This window comes from Falco naumanni, chromosome 4, assembly GCF_017639655.2.
Source record: "Falco naumanni isolate bFalNau1 chromosome 4, bFalNau1.pat, whole genome shotgun sequence".
Taxonomy (NCBI): Eukaryota; Metazoa; Chordata; class Aves; order Falconiformes; family Falconidae; genus Falco; species Falco naumanni.
Window position 1 is genome coordinate 84,684,566 of NC_054057.1, and position 18,199 is coordinate 84,702,764.

Consider the following 18,199-nt stretch of genomic DNA (forward strand, 5'->3'; position numbering starts at 1 on the left):
TGGGAGGTTGGTGCTGTGCAGCTAAGACCGGCCAAGCTCGTCACATGTTCTGCGGGGGCCCTGCTCCCGCACACCCCGGGTCCCACTGGTGGCCCTGGCTGAAGAGCTGGTGGGGATTTATCCCTCTCCGTGTCACCGGGGAATCACTCCCTCCTGGCCCAGCGATGTGCTGGGGCATGTGCCATGGCGAAGATGCTCCCCCAGACACTGAGCGGGGCTGCAGCTCCACAGGACACAAGTGATACAGTTGGACAAGCAAAAAGGTGGCTGCAAGTGCCATTTTCCAGCCGAAATGCTTAGTGTCATCCATACTGATACAATGGAGAGGTCGGGGGGGCAGCTGCAGGCAGCCTTGGCTGGTCCATCCCAGCCCATTCTCAGCTTCGCATTTATGGAACATATCAGTTCGAAGGCTGGAAAACCAGCTGCAAAACCCGGGAGTCACTGCAGGAGGGAAGGAGCTGGGTGGACCAGGGGCTGCCTCTGCACCAGGACACGAATGGTCCTTTAATCCAGCAACGATGGTGTAAGGTCTGGCAGCCGCAAATTGAAGCTAGAAAAGTTCAAATGGGAAATAAATGACAGGTTTTCAATAGGGAGAACAATTACCTTCCTGAGAGACGGAGTCGATTCACCACCTTTCAAGTCTTTCAACACAGGCGAGGAGTCTTTCTAAAAAACCTGCACCCCAACGCAACCGCAGGGTTGTGAGCTCTGATGCAAGAGCTGCAGATGTCACTGCCCGAGCTGGGCGAGCCGGAGGTGGGAGCAGAGTGGCCCTTTCTGGCATTTCAATCTACAAATCCCTGAATCAGCCACGGGGTTTGAACTCCAACCCGGCTATCTGAAGGGTTTTGGGCTGGGGCAGCAGTTGGGTGCGCGATTCTCAGAGTGCCGGCGCAGGGCAGAGCATCGTTAGCACCTTTGGGAACCTGCAGCTGGACAGGGACCTGCGAGGACCGGTGGGACCGGCTTCGACACCTGGCCTGGATGCTGGCAGCACCTGGGGTGTCATTGCAAGTGCAGGGCACGACCCTGCTGTCCCCAAGCGCATTGCGTGCTGCACCACTCCTCCACCTGCATCCTCAGGCATGGCTGAAGATCGCTGCTGGCCCCGGCTGCAATTACAGGGGTGGATGAAACAGCTGCCCAGCTTTTATTCACCCATCCTGAATTGCCAGGCACTTCACAAGTGGGGATTTGTCCCCTGCTCCAAGGTCTTCCAGTGCAGGAGTGCTGCCAAAGCACGAATGGAAACTGGGGTACACTTGGCAGCAAAATCCAACAGGGTGGGAAGGCGTGGGGCTGGGGAGGGAGCCCGTGGACCCCCGTGGGTTGCAAGGGACCAGAAGTTGCATCTGGTCACCTCCTCATCAGTGGAAGAGCATGAGGACCTCTTGGGAGCACCTCTCCTGCAACCTCACGGTGCCTGCCAGCATGGCTCCTTCTGCCGGCTCCGAGGACAGCGGCTCAGGCAGATGGAGAAGGACTCTGCTGAAGAAGTGCACCTGAAACATCAGAGGTGGCTGTAACTCTGGCTCGAGGCAGAGAGAATCCTCACAAGCAAGGGCAGAGCAAAGCATCCCGGTGGATCCAAAGTGCTTCCCAAAAATTTGCCGAGGGGGCTGGATTTTTGGCACCACTGGAAGGCTCTCTGCATTGCTGAGGTGCTGCTGTGGTGGGTTTGCAGGTTCTGGAAGGAAAGCCTGGCAGAGGGAGGGAGCATGGGTGCATCCCAGGGCCAGACCTCACTGGCCACCACTGGCCTGGCCTGGGAATGCCCCTGCAGCAGGACCAGGTGTCCCCTGCACAGCGAGCCGGGGAGGTGGCCCAGAAAGCCAGCAAGGAGCCCCTCGCCTTTGTGCAAAACCTGCTTCTCCTTTCCCCTCTCCTGAGGCTTCCCAGCGAAGCCACTGGCTTACTCCTGAGCACCCCGCACGCCAGAGGCCACCAGAGCTCCCTCACAGCTCCCAGCGCGGTGCAGGATTTGGGCCCTGCCCCAGGCTCCCCCCTGCCCTCATCTTCCTCCCTGCAAAACCACTGCTGTACCTGGCCCGGCTGTTTGCAGCGCGTTTGCCTCCCCCCTGCACCCTGTGCCGGCTGTTTTGCCATTTTTATCCCCCTGCACCACTATACGGCGGAGCAACGGCTGCCTGGGAGGGGATGAGGAGAAGGACAACCTCTCACCACCGACATTTTTTAGCCTTTCAATGAGGAGGGGGGTAAGGAAGCCCTCTCCCCTAGCAGGCACCCCTTCCCACGGGCACCCATTCCTGACGGGAGCGGGAGAGCGGGAGCCCAACAGGCACAACGCCAGCACTCGGCACGAGCCGATGGAACGGCACAGACCCAGCAGAGCGAGTGCCCCCATGGCTCAGCTGATGGGCTCTTAACTCAGGGAGCAGGAGCCAAAGGGATGAGTAAACAAGGGCCAAGCTACACGAGGTGGTATTTAGGTGCAGAGCAGCTGCCGGCGAGCCGTTAACTAGTTCCAGATTAATTCTGGGTGTTGCTGTTTGCCTGGCGCAGAGGCAGCCGCCGGCGTGCAGAAGACAGCTTGCACGGGCTCAGCTCCTGCCCCCAAGAGCTTTGGGGTCAAACACACCGCAGTGTCACGGCTACAGCACGATGAGCACAGACACAAGCACCCCCATTTTCTCCCCCAGCTTTGCACCTGCTGGGCGTGCTGGGGTGATTGAGCAGACCCTGATGGACGCGGTGCAGTGGGTGGAAGCTCAAGTGCTTCTGGTTTTGAGGGTGCTTAGTGCAACCGTCCCCCAACCAGCACTTACGGCATCTGTGTGTCCCCCCCGGTGTCCACCGTGTCCTGTGACAGCTGATGCAGGAGGTTTCCCTCGCTTTTGGGACCGCTGGGATGAGCATCCTGAAGCTGGCTGTCTGCGGCCACCCTGACCAGCCTCCTGCTGCTTTCAGGGGGTTGCGGTGCTGCTGGGTGATGGGACGTGGCATCGCCCCACAGCGGGGCACTGCCGGGCCCCCCTCCCTGGGGAAGGGCCTGCTCCTGGGGGGACAGAGCATCGCGCGTGACCTGGGGCTTCCAGTGCCAGCGCAGGGCACCAGCACAGCACCAGTGCAGCAGCGCAGAGAACCCAGTAGCCGGGCAGGGCACCCAGTACAGTAACTACTGTACAGCGGATGGCACAGCAGGGCAGCACCAGTGCCCCAGTGCAGAACCGGTAAGCCAGTACAGAACCAGTAAGCCAGTACAGAATACCCAGTGCAGGACCAGTAAGCCAGCACAGAATACCCAGTGCAGGACCAATGTGGGACCAGTAAGTCAGTACACAGTACCCAGTGTGCGACCAGTACAGAGTACCCAGTGTGGGACCAGTACAGGACCAATAACCTGGTACACAATATCCAGTGCAGGACCAGTGTGAGACCAGTAAGTCAGTACAGAGTGCCCAGTGTGGGACCAGTACAGAGTACCCAGTGTGGGACCAGTGCAGGACCAATAAGCCAGCAGACAATACCCAGTGCAGGACCAGTGTGGGACCAGTAAGTCAGTACAGAGTACCCAGTGTGGGACCAATACAGGACCAGTAAACTGGTACACAACACCCAGTGTGGGACCAGTGGAGGACCAGTAAGCCGGTACACAGTACCCAGTGCAAGACCAGTGTGGGACCAGTAAACCAGTACAGAGTACCCAGTGCGGGATGAGTGCCAGTAAGCCGGTACAGAATACCCAGTGCAGCACCAGCAAGCCAGCGCAGAGTACCGGGTGCGGGCCCCGCACAGGGCACTGGGGCCGCACGGGAGCCCGTGCCGTGCCCGCCCGCGCGGGGGCGCCGTGGCCGGCGGCGCGGGGCCGGTGCGCTGCCCCTTTAAGAGCCGGGCGGCGGTACCAAAACAAAACGGCGGCGCGGCCATTGGCCGGGTGGCGGGCACGTGGCGCCCAGCTGGCTTCCTGCGGCCGCGCGCCGGTGGCAGCCCCGCGGCCCCGGCCCGGCCCCGCCGCTCCCCCGGCCCGGCCATGGCGCACTCGGCGCCGCTCGGCCTCCTGGAGCAGGGCTGCCCCATCCAGGTGGAGCACGATCGCAAGCGGCGGCAGTTCACCGTGCGGCTGAACGGTAAGGGGCGGGGGCCGCGGCTCCCCGGTTCTGCCTCCTCGGGAGAGGGTGGTCTTAGCTCCCCGTTTCTCCCCGGCCCCCCTCCCCCCGTGCCGCCGTGTCCCACCGCACCTTCCCCTGTGTGCTTGCCCCGACGCCGTGTGTCTGTGCCCCTCCCTGTCCCCCCGTGTGCGCCCCAGTGCTCTCCTGAGCCCCCCTGTGCCCCTCCCGTGCTCCCCGGTGTGCTTCCGTGCCCCCCCCCCCCCGTACAGTTCTGAGCCCCCTGTGCCCTTCCCGTGCCCTCGGTGTGCTTCCGTGCCCCCACCGATCCCCCATGTGCACCCCAATACCCTCCTGAGCCCCCCTCTGCCCCTCCTGTTCCCCCCGGTGTGCTTCTGTGCCCCCCCCCCCCCCCCGTATGCTTCTGAGCCCCCCTGGGCCTCTCTCCGTGTCTGTGTGCCCCCCCAGTACTCTTCTGAGTCCCCCTGTGCCCACCCTGGTCCCCCCGATGTGCTTCAGAGCCCGCCTGCCCCAAGCCCCCGTATATGCTTCTGAGCCCCCCTGCCCTGTACTTCTGCAGTAACCCTGGTTCCTGCTGGTGCCCCCCATCCTTCCTGCCCCCTGGGAGCTGGCCTGTGAGGTCTGGGGGTCTCTTGCCTGGTGTTGGCATGTGGAGCCCTGTGCTGGCATGGGTGGGTTTACAGGGGGGGGATGACACACTAGCTTGTCCCCCCCAGGAGCAGGTAGGTGCCCTGGGGCGATGTGGAGGGGCTGCGCCAACCTGGCGTTGGGGATGTGACGAGCTGCTGGGTGGCTCTTCTGGGGGGATTCCTGCGGGGAAGCCCTCCGGTGTGAGCAGCCCGTGGGGTCCCGGTGCTGTGGGTGCCTGGCACCTGGTTTGGTGACCCACAGCACAGAGCCAAGCTGTCACGAGTGGCTGTGGGGCTGTGGAGGCCCCGCCAGCGGCTCTGCCACGTGTTGAGTGGAGTTAACAAAAAAAGTGAGTGCCACTAAAATTTCTCTATGTCATGCCGATTCTTTTCCATCCATCCTCTTAATGGTTAATCCCAAATATTCGAGGATTCCAGCATCTCTTCCCTGTCCATTTGTCATGCTGAGAACTACTGGGTAAAACGGCCACCTCAGTGCCCAACAGAAATTACGGGGTAGTTGCCTTTTTTAAAACAATAAATAAAAATGATACTTAGAAATGATGCAGACTGTAGGAGGCATTCTCAATAAAACGACAGGAATAGTCTGCATTTTATTTTAGACTCTTCCCTTCCCCCCCACCCCCCATTTTCATTTCAACCACTAATTACAAAGTGCAGGCTGGAGGCTCGGCAGTGGTGGAGCAAGGAAGGAGGAGACGTGTGTGCTGGGTGCGGAGAAAACAATTTCACCAACTGCTTATTTCAAACAGAGAGAGATCAAACGAGGTCCCGGGTGACGGGTCCCCGCTGCCGTCTCGAGAGCTGTAACGCTGTTGTCGCTGTCGGTAGAGTTCAGGTGCACCCGAAAGAGAGGGGAGAGCTGTGGACCAGTGGTAATTAGGGAAATGTAATCTTTTTATCATGGTTTGCTGAATAAAACCCCTGCCAAGCCACCCCGTGGGTAGAGCAGCGTTTGGCAGCTGGGTGGTGACGAGTCAGGTCTGGAGAGGATGAACTTTGTGAGGGTGTCACTGGTGGGATCCAACGGTGGGAGTCACGTGTGAATCAGCACAAAACTTGCCGCTTCAGGAGGGGACCATGGTAGCTCGGGGAAGCCACAGCCTTCCCCAGGTTGCAGGTGGATCCCTGGGATCAGGGCTGTGGTTTTGTTTCTGGGAGTTCAGGAGGACTGAACCCTTTTTTTGTGAGTTCGGCGCTGCTCACCTAAGGGAGCAGAGCTGAGCGTTGTCCTGGCACGATGGTATTCCTGCTGCTGGCCTGACTAACATCCACGCGGAGCAGGTGATCTGTCTCTCCTTCTTGTGAGGCATTTGCTGATAACAGCCAAGCCCTGGAAGGTGGTCAGAAGATAACAATCTCTGTGGGAGTGCGTGGCAGGGTGTTTATTTCCTGCACTGCTCTCTTCATCGCTCCCGCTCCTGGTAAGATGCGCGTCAGCGGTACTGAATGCTCTGGCAGGTTTTCCCTGCTGCGTGCAGGGGAATGGCAAGAAACAGGTCAAGCACAGATTTTGGCGTCAATGTGACCCACGTGTCCCTCTGAGAGTGCTTCTGTCCCATGTCACGCACTGTGGCAGAGATGAACAGCAGGCTGCAGGGCAAACCTGCAGCTCAGCGATGGACTCCAGGGTTGGCTTGTCCCAGGTGCCTTGGTCCTAATTCCAGCTAGATGTCAAGCATGGGTGATGCTTTGGGAAAATGCAGGTGCCTTGGGCTCAGGGACCAAGGAGACAGGCTTTGCTAGTCTTAGTAATAGCTGGTCTCTGGGCTGATGATTGGTGGTTTACGGTAGTGTGATGGTGGGTAGAAAACTTTCTGCAGTAATATTTTTATGGATGTCCCTGTAGCAAGAGGCCTGAGAAAGCTGTGAACTAGTTGTGAAAGTGTTCTTTTTCAGCATCATCCTGTGTTTGCCTCTGCACCCCCATGTAACCTCATCTCGGGACTTCCTCCTTGTATGCCAGAAAGATGAATTGCCTTAGGTGTTTTCTGGGTTGCCCTGTCTCTCCCTCCTCTGCTTGTTGTTCCCCTCTCTCCCCTTGTTGCTGTATGTGTCTCATAAAATTCTGATAGAAACAGGTGCTTCACTTAATGCATTCCCTTTTTCCTTGCATCCCAAATGCAGAAGCATTGAGAAGCTGAAAGTAAAGCTGACTATAACCAGACCTCACTGAGCTTCGCTGTCCCTCCAAGAGGAGGGTAGAAAGAAGCCCAACTGGATTTGTAATCAGTTAAGATGTGACTAACAGCATGAGCTAGCCAAAAAACTCCCCATGCAGCGACTGTGGTGGAAAACATCAATTTGTTGAAGCTAAAAACTTCTGTGGGAATCATACAGGCTATATCATGCAGGAATAGTTGGGGTGTTTTTTTTGGATCTGAGATAAAAGTTCTGGTCAAAACAAGAAACCCAAAGAGACCCTCACCCCAAAGTAGTCAGCTGGTCAGCCCAGCTGCTGGCACAGCTGCTTGGGGCAGGGGAACAGCACTTCTGGCAGCAGCCTCTTTGATTTCTTGATGCCCATCAGACACATCAGGTTCTCCAGTTGGGAGACGGGCTCACCGCATGTGCTGAGCAGCTCCAGTTCCTCAGGGATGTGCGGACTTCTGGCACACCCGCACTCCCATTCATCCAACACGTGGGTGCAGCAAGCCACGCTTCCCAAACCGCCTGCTCCTCCCCAGCTGGGTTTGGGCAGGATCCAGTGGCTGGGAGCTCCTGCTTTGCCTGCTGCTGGTCTGAGTCTTGGGAGCTCCTTGTCAGGAGTCCAGGCTCAGGGTTGTTAGGAGAACTAGAGCCGGTCATGCCTTGGTGCTTTCAGCTCTGCTGGGCAGATCCTCTCCGGGGGGAGGAAGCTACCGATTCTGCAGTGGGCACAAAAGGATCTGGTCGCTGGACACTGCATCAAGATGTCCCCACTTTTCTCCCATGCTGCCATCATCTCAAGAGAGCTCCTAAACGGAAAACTGCTTCAAAGCAGAGTGCCCCCTCCCTGCTGCTCCTGCAAGTATGGCCCCTCCATCATGGCTGTGCCATCTCCACTCAGCTCCTGTTGTGCTGTGTTGTGTTTTCTTTCCGTAGCAAAGTGCCAGTGGCTCCCTGGGGGGCAAGGCTAGCCCGCTGTGTGTAGTCAGCTCCAGCCTGGGGTGCGCTGGTTCCTCAGGACATCTCATCCTCTCAGCTCGCCCCACACGCAGCTTTTGGTGGCCACCTTTTGGCTCAGCAGCCAGAATAGCTGCGCTGCTGCCTGCCTCTGGGCTTTCCTGGGTCTGAGAGTGGGAAACAGGGCTGGTGTCTGATCTTTCCCTGCTTGCTCTTGGAGAATGGCTTTGCAGCAGAGCCCTAAGGGGGCTGGAGCTCAGGGGCTGCCTCCAAAAGCTGGCAACAGAGCACAGAAATCGGCTTGCAGGCAGCAGCCTGCCCTTGCCAGGCCTCTGCCCTGCTCCGGTGTGGGGCACACAGTGGTGTGTCATGGGCTGGGACCAGCACAGAGGGACAGGGCCTGGGGCTGGAGGGACACGTCCTGCTGTGCTGCAGCATCCCCATCGCCAGGCAGGTACTGTGCATGCCCTGGGAGAGGGGATCAGAGAAGGATGGGCTGGAGCGGGGTGGCTGGGAAGACATGTGCCATGTCCCTTCCTCGGCTCAGGGCTGGGGCCAGGCTGGCTGTTTGATCCCCCAAGGCTCGTGAGCCACCTGGCCTGGGGACTTGTGGGGGCGGCACAGCTGAGCCTGCGGTGCAGGGGCCTCATCTGCTGCTCAAAACCATCCACCCTGCTTGGGTGGAAACTCTGTGCTACTGGTCCCAGTAGAGACCCTCCATGGAGTGCAAGTTTAGAGCTGGTCCCTTGCCCACCTCCCAGGAAAGCTTCCCCTTCCCTGTGCCCCCTGTGCTTTGAAGGAGGGCGGGCTGGGGACCAGCTGTGCTGCCATGGCTGCCATTTTCATCCTGCAGCCTCTTGCTCCTCTTTCTTGCTGTGCTGATTTGCATTGACTCAGACTTCCTCGCTGGTGGTGGCCTTGAAGCTGAGGCACTGTGCAGGGGAGCATCTGCAAGTCAAACATCATGCTCGGCTCACTGGGCACTGCCGGGGCTGGCCGAGGCCTGAGCTGGTTTTGCCGAGCTCTAGCTGGATCTATGCAGGCTGGGAGGATCCCTGCCCTGATCCTGCCCTGAAGCGTAAAGGGAGAGGCAGACAGAAAGGATGCTGGCTAGTGGCATCTCTCTTATGTCACATCTTGGTGCAGCTTCTGCTTGAGTCCTTCTCTTGGCAGGGGACCTGCAACAAGCTGGGGCTGGGCTGCTCCTGTGAGGGGTCAATCCTGCCTCCAGCTCCCCCAGCTTTGTGACATTCCCTTTGCTGGGAGCAGGCCCCCGTGTCCAAGGTACCACGGAGCAGCAAGGCTGGCTTCTTCCAGCATCGTGTTGCAGCAAGGTGCTTCTGCTGCCCCGTGTCCTCCCTCCGGCCCCGGGGAGGTCTTCTGGTGGGGAAATAAGGGTTATATATGGAGCTGCTTATGGAGAGCCTAGGAACAGTCCTGGTTTGGGGGCACAGCCTGCTTCACCCAGCTTTTCCCAGAGGCTCTGGTCCCTGGTGAGGACAGTGTGGAGAGGATGTGCAGAGCAGCTGGTTTTGAAGGAAACGGGCTTTCCCTTGGCTGCTTCTTCCCCTTGCTTTGTGAGCCTTTGGCCACCTTCAGCCTTCTTCAGGAGAGGAAGAGGAACCTCAGCCTTTAGGAGAGGCTGTTCCTGCAGGACCCGTGCTGAGGGCCGGTGTCACTTTGGAGGCAGGGCTGCCCCAAGTGCCCAGCCCGACAGCAGGCAGCGGAGAATCTGGGTGGGATGCTGTCCTTTCGGATCCTGGCTTGTTTTTCCTTTGACCATGGCTTTTTCCCACTTCCAGCCTTTGCGGTGTTGCAGTCCCACGTGTCCAGCTGTGCCCTGCCTATGGGTTTGACTTGGCATGTTCTTGCCCAGCAGGGTTGCAGGAGGTGTTTGTGGTGACCCTTAAGCGTAACCGCTCACCTCTGGCTGTGTCCCACCCCCATCAGCTCCTGCTGCAATCTGGGTGCTCAGTTCGTGGCTCTGCATCACCTGCCATCACCGTCCTGCAGCAGGGAGCTGGAGATGAGGGACAAGGAGAGCTTGGTGCAGCCCAGCCTAGCCCCGGGGCTGTGCAGGAGTGGGGACAAAGCAGCCATCTCCTCCCAAGCTGTCGGTGTCACCTGCAGGGCCTGCACCAAACCCTATGGCACCAGTGTCCCTGATGTCCTTGCTGGGTGGCTCCAGCTTCTATCACCAAGGTGAGCATGTTACAGATGCTTTTATGTACTTTGGTTGAGCTGCAGTGGTTTTCCGAGCTGGGACCGGTTTCCCCACAGCATTAGTAACACTGCTTTTCTCTGCAGAGCTGGTTGTAAAATCCTTTGGGCTCTGTGTGTGTTCATCTGTGTGCTGGTGGCACCCTGCAGCTCCCGTCCTGTCTGGGGTTTTGTGGTGCTACTGTGATACAGCAAATATCGAGGGAAAGTCTGTCCAGGACAGAGCTGAGGTGCTCCAAACACCGCATAGTCTTCTGCTTTAAAATGCATTTGTATGTGTGATGCTTCTAAATAGATCGTAGCTATATATAAAAGTTATGTTTTTAAAAAATGAGACCTTTTTCTCTGTCATCACTTGGAGAAGAGTTTAAACTTATCAAAGCCTTAGACAGAGGCTATGGAAATTTTTAGCCTGGGAGGAGAGCAGAGTGGAAAGGCTGGAGCATGCGAAAGCTGCCGTTTTAAGAGCATTTCACAGCCTGGATCCACATGGAGAAATGCTGTGGTTCTCCATTTTTTTCCCTCCTGCAAAGACCTGCAGCTGTAAAATGGGGCAATAGGATCTCACCTGTGCTGGTCTTGGTAAGTGGGAAAAGGTGAGCACCCTGTCAGCCCCTTCCCCACCCCATTACCTCTGCCCATGCCAGCAGTTCACCCCAAACCCTCCATCCTGAGGCAGGGCAGGGGATCGAGGATCTGTAGGGAGAGTAAGGGAGCTTGGCTTTTTGGTGTACTAGAGGCTGAGAGGGGCAGGACTGATGCCTGTGAATACTAAGGGGAATGGCAGGGAGGGAAATTATTTATGTCCACCCAAGAACAATGTTGGCACAAGAACGAGCGGGTAGAAACCAGCGGGAATAAACTCAGCCTGGAAATGCAAAGGTTTCCATGCTTTGTAGGAGGATTGAGTCTCTGCCTAAAAGGAGCAGGAACAAAAACTTGAGCTGTTTTTCTTGAAACACAAAATTCAGATGGGCTCATTTCTAGTGCCTCGCAAATACAGGGGTCAGGAGAATGAGGCTGGAGTTGTCAGCTGAAATGCAATAAAATAAAGCGTGTTGAGCTCAGCAATGGCAGATGGTAAATGCAGGTGAACCTTGCGGCCCCTTGCCCCCCAGTAACCATTGGAGGGAAAAGAAGAGTTTCCGTTATTTCAATTGAGCTTGTCTCTTTGATTGGAAGCTTGCATTTCTGAAACTTGCTTTTAAATACAGAAACCCTTTAGAAATGAAACGTTTGCTTTTGCGTTGAAGAGAGAAGCTCAGGTTCTGCAGCTGAAGCTGGCAGGGGGTGTTATTAGCTTTCCTCTCATTTACATGTGTGCTGAAACTTCTTTTTTCCTGTAACTGAGCTGCTGTGAGAAAGGTCAGGGTGTTGCAACAGGAAGCCTGTGTGTGTGCACGCATGTAAATGTGTGTACACAAACCCCTTTGCACACCTGTGTGCGATTTCCTGTGTGTTTGTGAGATTCATTTCTCCCAGCATCTTCCCCAAAATGCGTCTATCCAAATGCTGCAAAACCAGGCCAAGAAGTCTTGTCTTGTTTTATATACCACGACAAAGAATGCTGTGCTGTGGAGAGAAAGGAATTGGCTGTTACCTGCGTCAGCTTTGTCCTGATCTTCCCCCTCCTCTTTTTGCACTGTCTCTCCCTCCATCCACACATCTCAGCCCTCCTGCCAGCTGCTTTAGTACCCTAAACGTGTTGTGTTGGCACATCAGCGATTCGGGGAGAAAAATTGCTCCTTGTCCAGGGGCTTGGAAAGGCCGGGCAGACCTGCCTCTGCTCACACCTTGGGGGGACAACAAGGACATCCCAGTGTCACTGAAAGCAAAGTCTCCCACCCAGCGCCACAGCCGTTCCCACAGGCGTGAGGGTTATTGTAGAGCCATCCCAAAGCTGCCCGTTGCCCTGTGGGCTCCCCAGTGAATGGCTCCATCAGACGGTGGGCTGGGGCCTGGGGCTGTCCCAAGCCTCACCCCTCTCTTGCACCCCCCAGGTTGCCATGACAAGGCAGTGCTGCTCTACGAATACGTGGGGAAGCGGATCGTGGACTTGCAGCACACAGAAGTACCAGACGCCTATCGAGGGAGAGGAATAGCCAAGCACCTCGCAAAGGTACAGCCCTGCACACACAGAAGGGCAGAAGCTGTTGCCGTCCTGGCCGTGGCTAGAGACCCTGGCTGAAGCCGGGCCCTGTCACGTTGGAATTGCATGTGTGTCCCTTGGGAACCGTCCCTGCTCTGATGGGAGATAGGGGCAGCTGGCAATCTGTGATCAGACATTCCTATTTCTGGTGGTGAGAGGGGCTGGTGGGTGCCAGCACATCCAGGTGCTCACCCAGGCTTGGCCCTTTCCTCCTTGCAGCGAGCAGCCCTCGTGCCCGCCGTGCAGGGGCTGACGCAGAGCCTCTCCTGGGGGCTGGACCCCCTCCTCTCAAAGGTTCAAGGCCCTCCTAAGTCCCTTTCCTGCCTTGGGCTCTGCTTTTGAGGCCCACAGCCATGCAGGGAGAGCTGGGGAGCTGTGAGCACGGTGATGGGGGGGCTGCAGGATGATGCTTTGGGGTCACAGCTGCACCCTGGCCCCATACGCCAGGGCAAATGGGTGACAAAGGTGGCCTTTTGTCACCTGCAGTGCAGTAACCACCAGGCTGGATGCATTGAGGGTTACCTGGGGGGTCCCTGCACACCTCTGGCTAAACTGGGGACCCTGTGGAGGCTGCGGCAGGATGGCTGTGCTCTCTCCCCAGCCCTCTCCCTCCACCTGCGTCGCACAGTGGGTATGTAAGGGTGACCTGCTGCTTCCCCCAGCTGCGTGCGGGGTGTGGGAGTCAGGACCCCCCTGAGGCTCCAGAGGAGCGTGGCTGGGGGTGCTGGTTGTAACCCATCTGTCCTCTCCGGTTGGTTGCAGGCAGCCCTGGACTTTGTGGTGGAGGAGGACCTGAAAGCTCACCTGACGTGCTGGTACATTCAGAAATACGTCAAGGAGAACCCGCTGCCGCAGTACCTGGAACACTTGCAGCCTTAAGGCAGGACTGCTGTGACACCAGCGCACCCGTCTCTGACTGTTCAACGCGGCCTTTGCTTCTCTGCGGTCTCAGGAAACCCCCCCCTCCCACACTCGCAATTCCCATATTTTTCAAGCACATCCATGTGGTGCACGAGTGTGGGCACGACCTCCTCCTCTCTGCCCACATGTGAGCATGGCTACAGCCCCTGGGCCAGGCTGGCTCTGGGCACATGCGGTGCTCCCCAGTGCTCTTACCAAGCCAGAGGGGTGGAAGAGGTTGACTTTTTTCACCAAACTCCATCACAAAACCAGGGGATGACTTGATCTGCACCTCATCCTCTTCCCTCTGCTTGGTGACAGCTGTGAACTTACTGAGGGATGTTGCTTAGGGGTGGTCACAAGGCACCAGCCCCCCCCTTTCCACCCGGCAGCTGGGGGACATGCTGTGGATTAAGCCTTGTGGGACAGAGGAAGGTGCTGGAGGAGCCCAGCCCTGTGGCAGGTTTATCCCCTGCAGCATCTGCTGGGCACCGAGCCTTGCACAAGCCCACACGGAGTACAGATAAGAACATGTGGGCCATGGTGGCACCTCAGAGGCTTTGCTGTACTGGCCATGGAGACACGGGGATCATGACACTTTCAAGCCTAGAGACAGGAGCCATGCGAGGAGTGGGCTTTGACTGCAGGGGTTGTGGCAGAGCATATGCAGCATGAGTGTGCAGAGGAAGAAAGGTGGCTGAGTTGCAGACACTGCTTCCTGGGGATGCCAGCTCCTGCCCAGCCTTCTGTATGTAGCCCCAGCATGACATGCCCATGGGGTCGTGGGCTGTCGTTGCTGTCTCTGCTCCCTGCTGTTGGTGTTGACCATGCTGGGGTGGACACAGCCTGCTCAGAAGAGCACCAGCCTCCACAGCCAGCCCTGGCCTAAGCAATGAGGGGACATCCCATGCTTTTGCAGGCACCAGGGTGGTTTCCTACAGCTGAAGAGGAAGGCTCCCCCATCTCCCTCAACTCCAGGCCTGCACCTCTGTCTGCACCCCAGATTGTAAAGTCTGAGCTGTCATCGCATCCTGAAAGCAATGGGGGCAAAGCCTCCAGGACCTGCTCCTGGGCCATCCCCAGGGCTTGATGCTAGAGCCACTTGCCTCCGTGGGGATGCTGATTCCTTCTTACAGCCTTTGGAAAGAAGTCCTGGCTTAGGGCATTACACCTCTGCTCACTGGCCTCCTCACAGCTCCAAGCAGGGCACTGGCAGCATTGCGGGGTCCTCAACCAGCAGCAGGAAGACCCTCGCGTTGTGCTGTTACCTCTGAGGATGATGATCCTGTAGCACAGCTCAGCGCTGTCACAGTCGGATGTAGAGGTAACACTGTAGGGCACTGCCTGCTTCTGGCTTGTCCTGCCTTGCCCAGGCTTCCCAGGGCCTGAGCTAGACCCCAGAGCATCTCCTCGAAGCTCTTAGGATTTTGCGGTGTCCAAGGGCTGTGCTGTGGGTGGGGGGACAGAGCTGCTGGTAAGCCAGCCCTGAGCAGCCACTGGGGGCTGCAGCCAGGCAGAACAAGATAAAAAAACCTTTCACGTGGAGGCCAAATCCAGATCTAGCCTATATCTCAGCAGGAACTTAAGTTTACAACCTGTGCCACAGACCGACTGAAGCCCCAGCCAAGAGGCAGGTCAGCCCTCTCCCCAAGCCCAGCACAAAGTCTGTGGTGGCAAAGGCAAGAGTTCCTACAACCTTCTCTCCTGGTTGGGTTGGTCAGAGATGGAGACCCTGTGCCTGGTCTTGGTCAGGGAGGCCCTGAGCTGTTCCTTTGGCCACTGGCTGGAGGTGAAGCCTGTGCTTTTGGGCTGCCTGCTACCAATGTAACACATTCTTCTGCCTGCAGGCTTGAGTAAAAGCTCCCAAACTCCATCCCTGCCCTGCTACACCACAGGGTGAGACCCCTGCTTGTGTGTGCCACCTGCCTGGGGAGGGACCTGTGCCTGGTGGCAGACCCATCTCTAGTCTGTGCTGCTTAGGAAAGGCATCGAGCCCTGCCGCTACATCACATTTCTGCTGCCCTCTTGCTGCTTATTTCAGCCAGGCTGTGACCTTCAGTGTGGTTTAGAGGGACTAGGAAGGGGTTGCAGGTAACAAACTAAAGAAAAGGGGCCCAAGAAGAAATCTGGGCTGCTACATGTTCAGTCTTTAAAATGCAAAACACTTCAACATCTAGTTTCAGGAGCAAGGCTGGCTCTGTTACAGCCAAGTGATGACAGAACTGTCCCTGCTCTTGATCCCAAGGTGAAGCTGAACCATTTCCTCTCTTGTAAGCCAAGATACAATGCTGTCATATCTTTGTCACAGTGGGGCTGGGTGCTTGGAAGAGATGTGTATCTGGTTGCCTCGTGGGAGCAATAGCATGAACCCAGCACTGCAAAGCCTCTGCTGATTTTGTGCTTTTTCCACTGCGTGACAGTTCCCAGAAGTACCCCACTGTGTGCACTGCATGAGAGCGGCTCACTGGAGGGTGTGCTGCAGTTGCTGCACCAGCAGTGTTGCAGTGACCCAGTGTCCAAGCCTGGCTCTGGAGCCTTTTGTGCTGCCCTGGCAGGAACCTTGGTGCTGGATCACAAATGGCAATCGCTGCCTTAAATCAGGCACAGCACACTGTTTTGCTGCTGCTTCCCTTTGAGGTGCTACAATCCTTCTGATGGAGATGTGTGCCAGTGTCTGTGCCAACCGTTTCACTGCTGTACCCATCCTCTGCCCCGGCCTCCCCTTCCCCTGGTCTTTGAAGTCAGCGAATAGCAATACCCACAGGTCACCAGCGATGCCACGGTCTGTGGTGCTTCTGTGATTTGGCACTGCCAGGCTGGAGATGGCTTGGGGTCCCTTGGTGTTGGGCAGCCCTCCCTCTGCCTCTCCAGCAGCCGCCCTTTCCAGCTGGTCTTTTCAGGAAGGAGCTTTGAGTCCTGTGCTTCCCCTTGGTGCTGACTAAGCCTGGAGGAGTTGAGGGTCCTGGACTCTCCCTGGCAACAGGAGTGTGGAAGTGGTTCAGTTGAATATTGAGATCCCCAAACCCATTTGAACTACAGACTTTGGTGGGTGGGGAAATGCAGATTGCTGTTAAACCTGCTTCCACAACACCCAACTTGAAACATCCCATCCCTTGTCCACTTTCCAGCATTGTCTTCCTCTGTCCAAGGTTTCCATTCTGTTGAATTTGGTGGTTACGATGTGCCTTTCCTTCTCAGGACCTGTTACAAATGACCTTTCTGCTTTTGTTTATGTCTAACATTTATCTTTATTCCCTCCCTCTGTCATATTATGAAACATGAACATAATGCATGGAATACAATACAATAAAAAGTGTGGCTTAACTGACCCACAGTGGTTCACTGTGCTGCGCTTGATGGGAGGCAGGAGGAGCTGCCTGCAGAACCAGGGGACCTTGGGCATCCCTGGCACTGTCACCGCTGGGCTGGGTCACTTTGGCAGGGAGCCTGTTTCACAGGTCCTGTCAAACAACTCTGCTCTCCAGTCCATGTCCAGGGTATGATTTTTGCTACCTTGTTGCTGCATATTCATTTTCTACGTAAATGTATAAACATTCTCTTTTTTTCACATCCTCTAACAAATCTAAACCCAAATCTCTTAGACAGTAACTACTGCACATCTGTCAGTGTCTTGGAGAAGGTGAGAGAAAAGGCAGAAGTTACCGGGTCTGCATGTTTGTGTACTTGGTGTCCACTTTCCTACTGCCTAACCTTCCACTCCAAAAAAAAAAACCCGGAGAAAACTCTACTCACTCACGAGGAAGAGGATTTTGTGCAGCAAAAGCCCCATCTAGGAGGTGAGGATGTTGGAGGGTCCCTGAGACCCTTGCTAGGATCAGGATGAGTCTTGGTCTGGTGTTGGCCGCAGCTCCCTGTGACCTGCAGTCAGCCACTCATGTCTTTTGGTCACCTAACTGGGTGCTACCTGCATCACCCTTTTCCCATCATGGAGCACCTTAGAGCCAGATCCTGGCATGCTCCCATTGCAAATGAACGGGGAGGCACGGGCTGAAGCTACTGAATTTTATTTCAGGTCATAGGGCTGGCTGACCTCGTGATGACTGCATAGAGCTTGGGTGAGTGGGATCACAACTGGTTCCTCTCCTTTGCCGGATGATCCACCCCTGCTCACACTCATCAGTCCAGCTTTGAGATTGCAGGCCAAGGAGTCTTTGGGAGTTATCCTGCAAATGCAGCCTCTCCTGAGCACTCAACGCTTGTCTTCTGGATTTAAGGTGTTTGAAAACATAAAGGCAGGAAATAATTTAAATAGCCAGCCGGTGGAGTTGTTCCTTGCTGTGCTGGTCCAGAGCAAGGCAGGCAGGCAGGTGACTCAGAGGAACACAAGGCGCTTCCCTCCTGGATGGAGCCATTGTTCCTCAGCCCTGGGGGCACAGCCCGAGCACTTGGGATCCCAGCACAGCATGTTAATGTCGCTTCCTAAAGCTGGGTGCAAGCTACAGAGGCTGAGGCTGGAGTTTCAATAGCTGAAAATGGCAGGGCTGGGGGGGTGGGGGGAGAAGGGGCACAGCTTATTTACAGTTACGGTTGGATCCAACATGACAAGTGACAAGTGGCCCCTGGGCTGCAATTTGAGCAGGCAGGAGTGTGGGTTTTGCTGCTCCCAAGAGACAGCACAAAGCCAGGCTGTTGCTGGTAACACGCTCTGTTTACATTCCACATTCCAGACAGCCCGATGCTCCAGCCTGTCCCAGCAATGCTGCTGCTTGGCCACATGCTCTGCCAGGCTAGGCACACTTCCCAAACACCAAAGGCACCTTTTACTTCCACCAAAGCAGCTGACCCCCAAATTACCGCTGAGAAAGCAGGGGTGCAGGAGGGTCCTGCAGTTTGGTAGAGCAGTCTTGCGATGCCTGGGAAGGTGAAGGCAGCCATGAGCTTGTCCTCTTTAGTTACATTACATCACTTGGAAATAACGTTGTCAAAAAGAGGTTTTCTAGGAACAGGAGATGCAAAAACAGTGCTGCTCTTCTGACATGCACTGTCAGGCTGGAGGAGGGCTAGTTGTGCTCTCCAAAGGGTGCTCAGTGTATGTCCAAGAGAGGAGAGGCTGCAGAGCA

The 18,199-nt window shown here is 56.5% G+C and overlaps 1 protein-coding gene across 2 annotated transcripts; it reads left to right on the top strand.

Moving 5' to 3' along the window:
* The first annotated feature begins 3,941 nt into the window (after nucleotides 1-3,941).
* On the top strand, nucleotides 3,942-16,446 carry NATD1 (N-acetyltransferase domain containing 1). Of its 2 annotated transcripts, none has more exons than XM_040589350.1 (3): nucleotides 3,942-4,094; nucleotides 12,070-12,188; nucleotides 12,981-16,446. In XM_040589350.1, exons 1-3 carry the CDS (start codon nucleotides 3,998-4,000, stop codon nucleotides 13,095-13,097), a joined length of 333 nt encoding a protein of 110 aa, XP_040445284.1. In that variant the 5' UTR covers nucleotides 3,942-3,997; the 3' UTR covers nucleotides 13,098-16,446. The 2 variants fall into 2 exon arrangements, with proteins under 2 accessions (XP_040445284.1, XP_040445285.1); XM_040589351.1 differs by lacking the exon at nucleotides 3,942-4,094 and adding an exon at nucleotides 9,030-10,051.
* Nucleotides 16,447-18,199: the final 1,753 nt, after the last annotated feature.

What these genes read in the sequence shown, in the direction of transcription:
- NATD1 (XM_040589350.1), top strand. Translation starts at nt 3,998, where the DNA reads ATGGCGCACTCGGCGCCGCTCGGCCTCCTGGAGCAGGGCTGCCCCATC. An exon ending in GTTCACCGTGCGGCTGAACG is followed by an intron (nt 4,095 to 12,069) that starts GTAAGGGGCGGG and finishes TGCACCCCCCAG; the next exon opens with GTTGCCATGACAAGGCAGTG. An exon ending in TAGCCAAGCACCTCGCAAAG is followed by an intron (nt 12,189 to 12,980) that starts GTACAGCCCTGC and finishes GGTTGGTTGCAG; the next exon opens with GCAGCCCTGGACTTTGTGGT.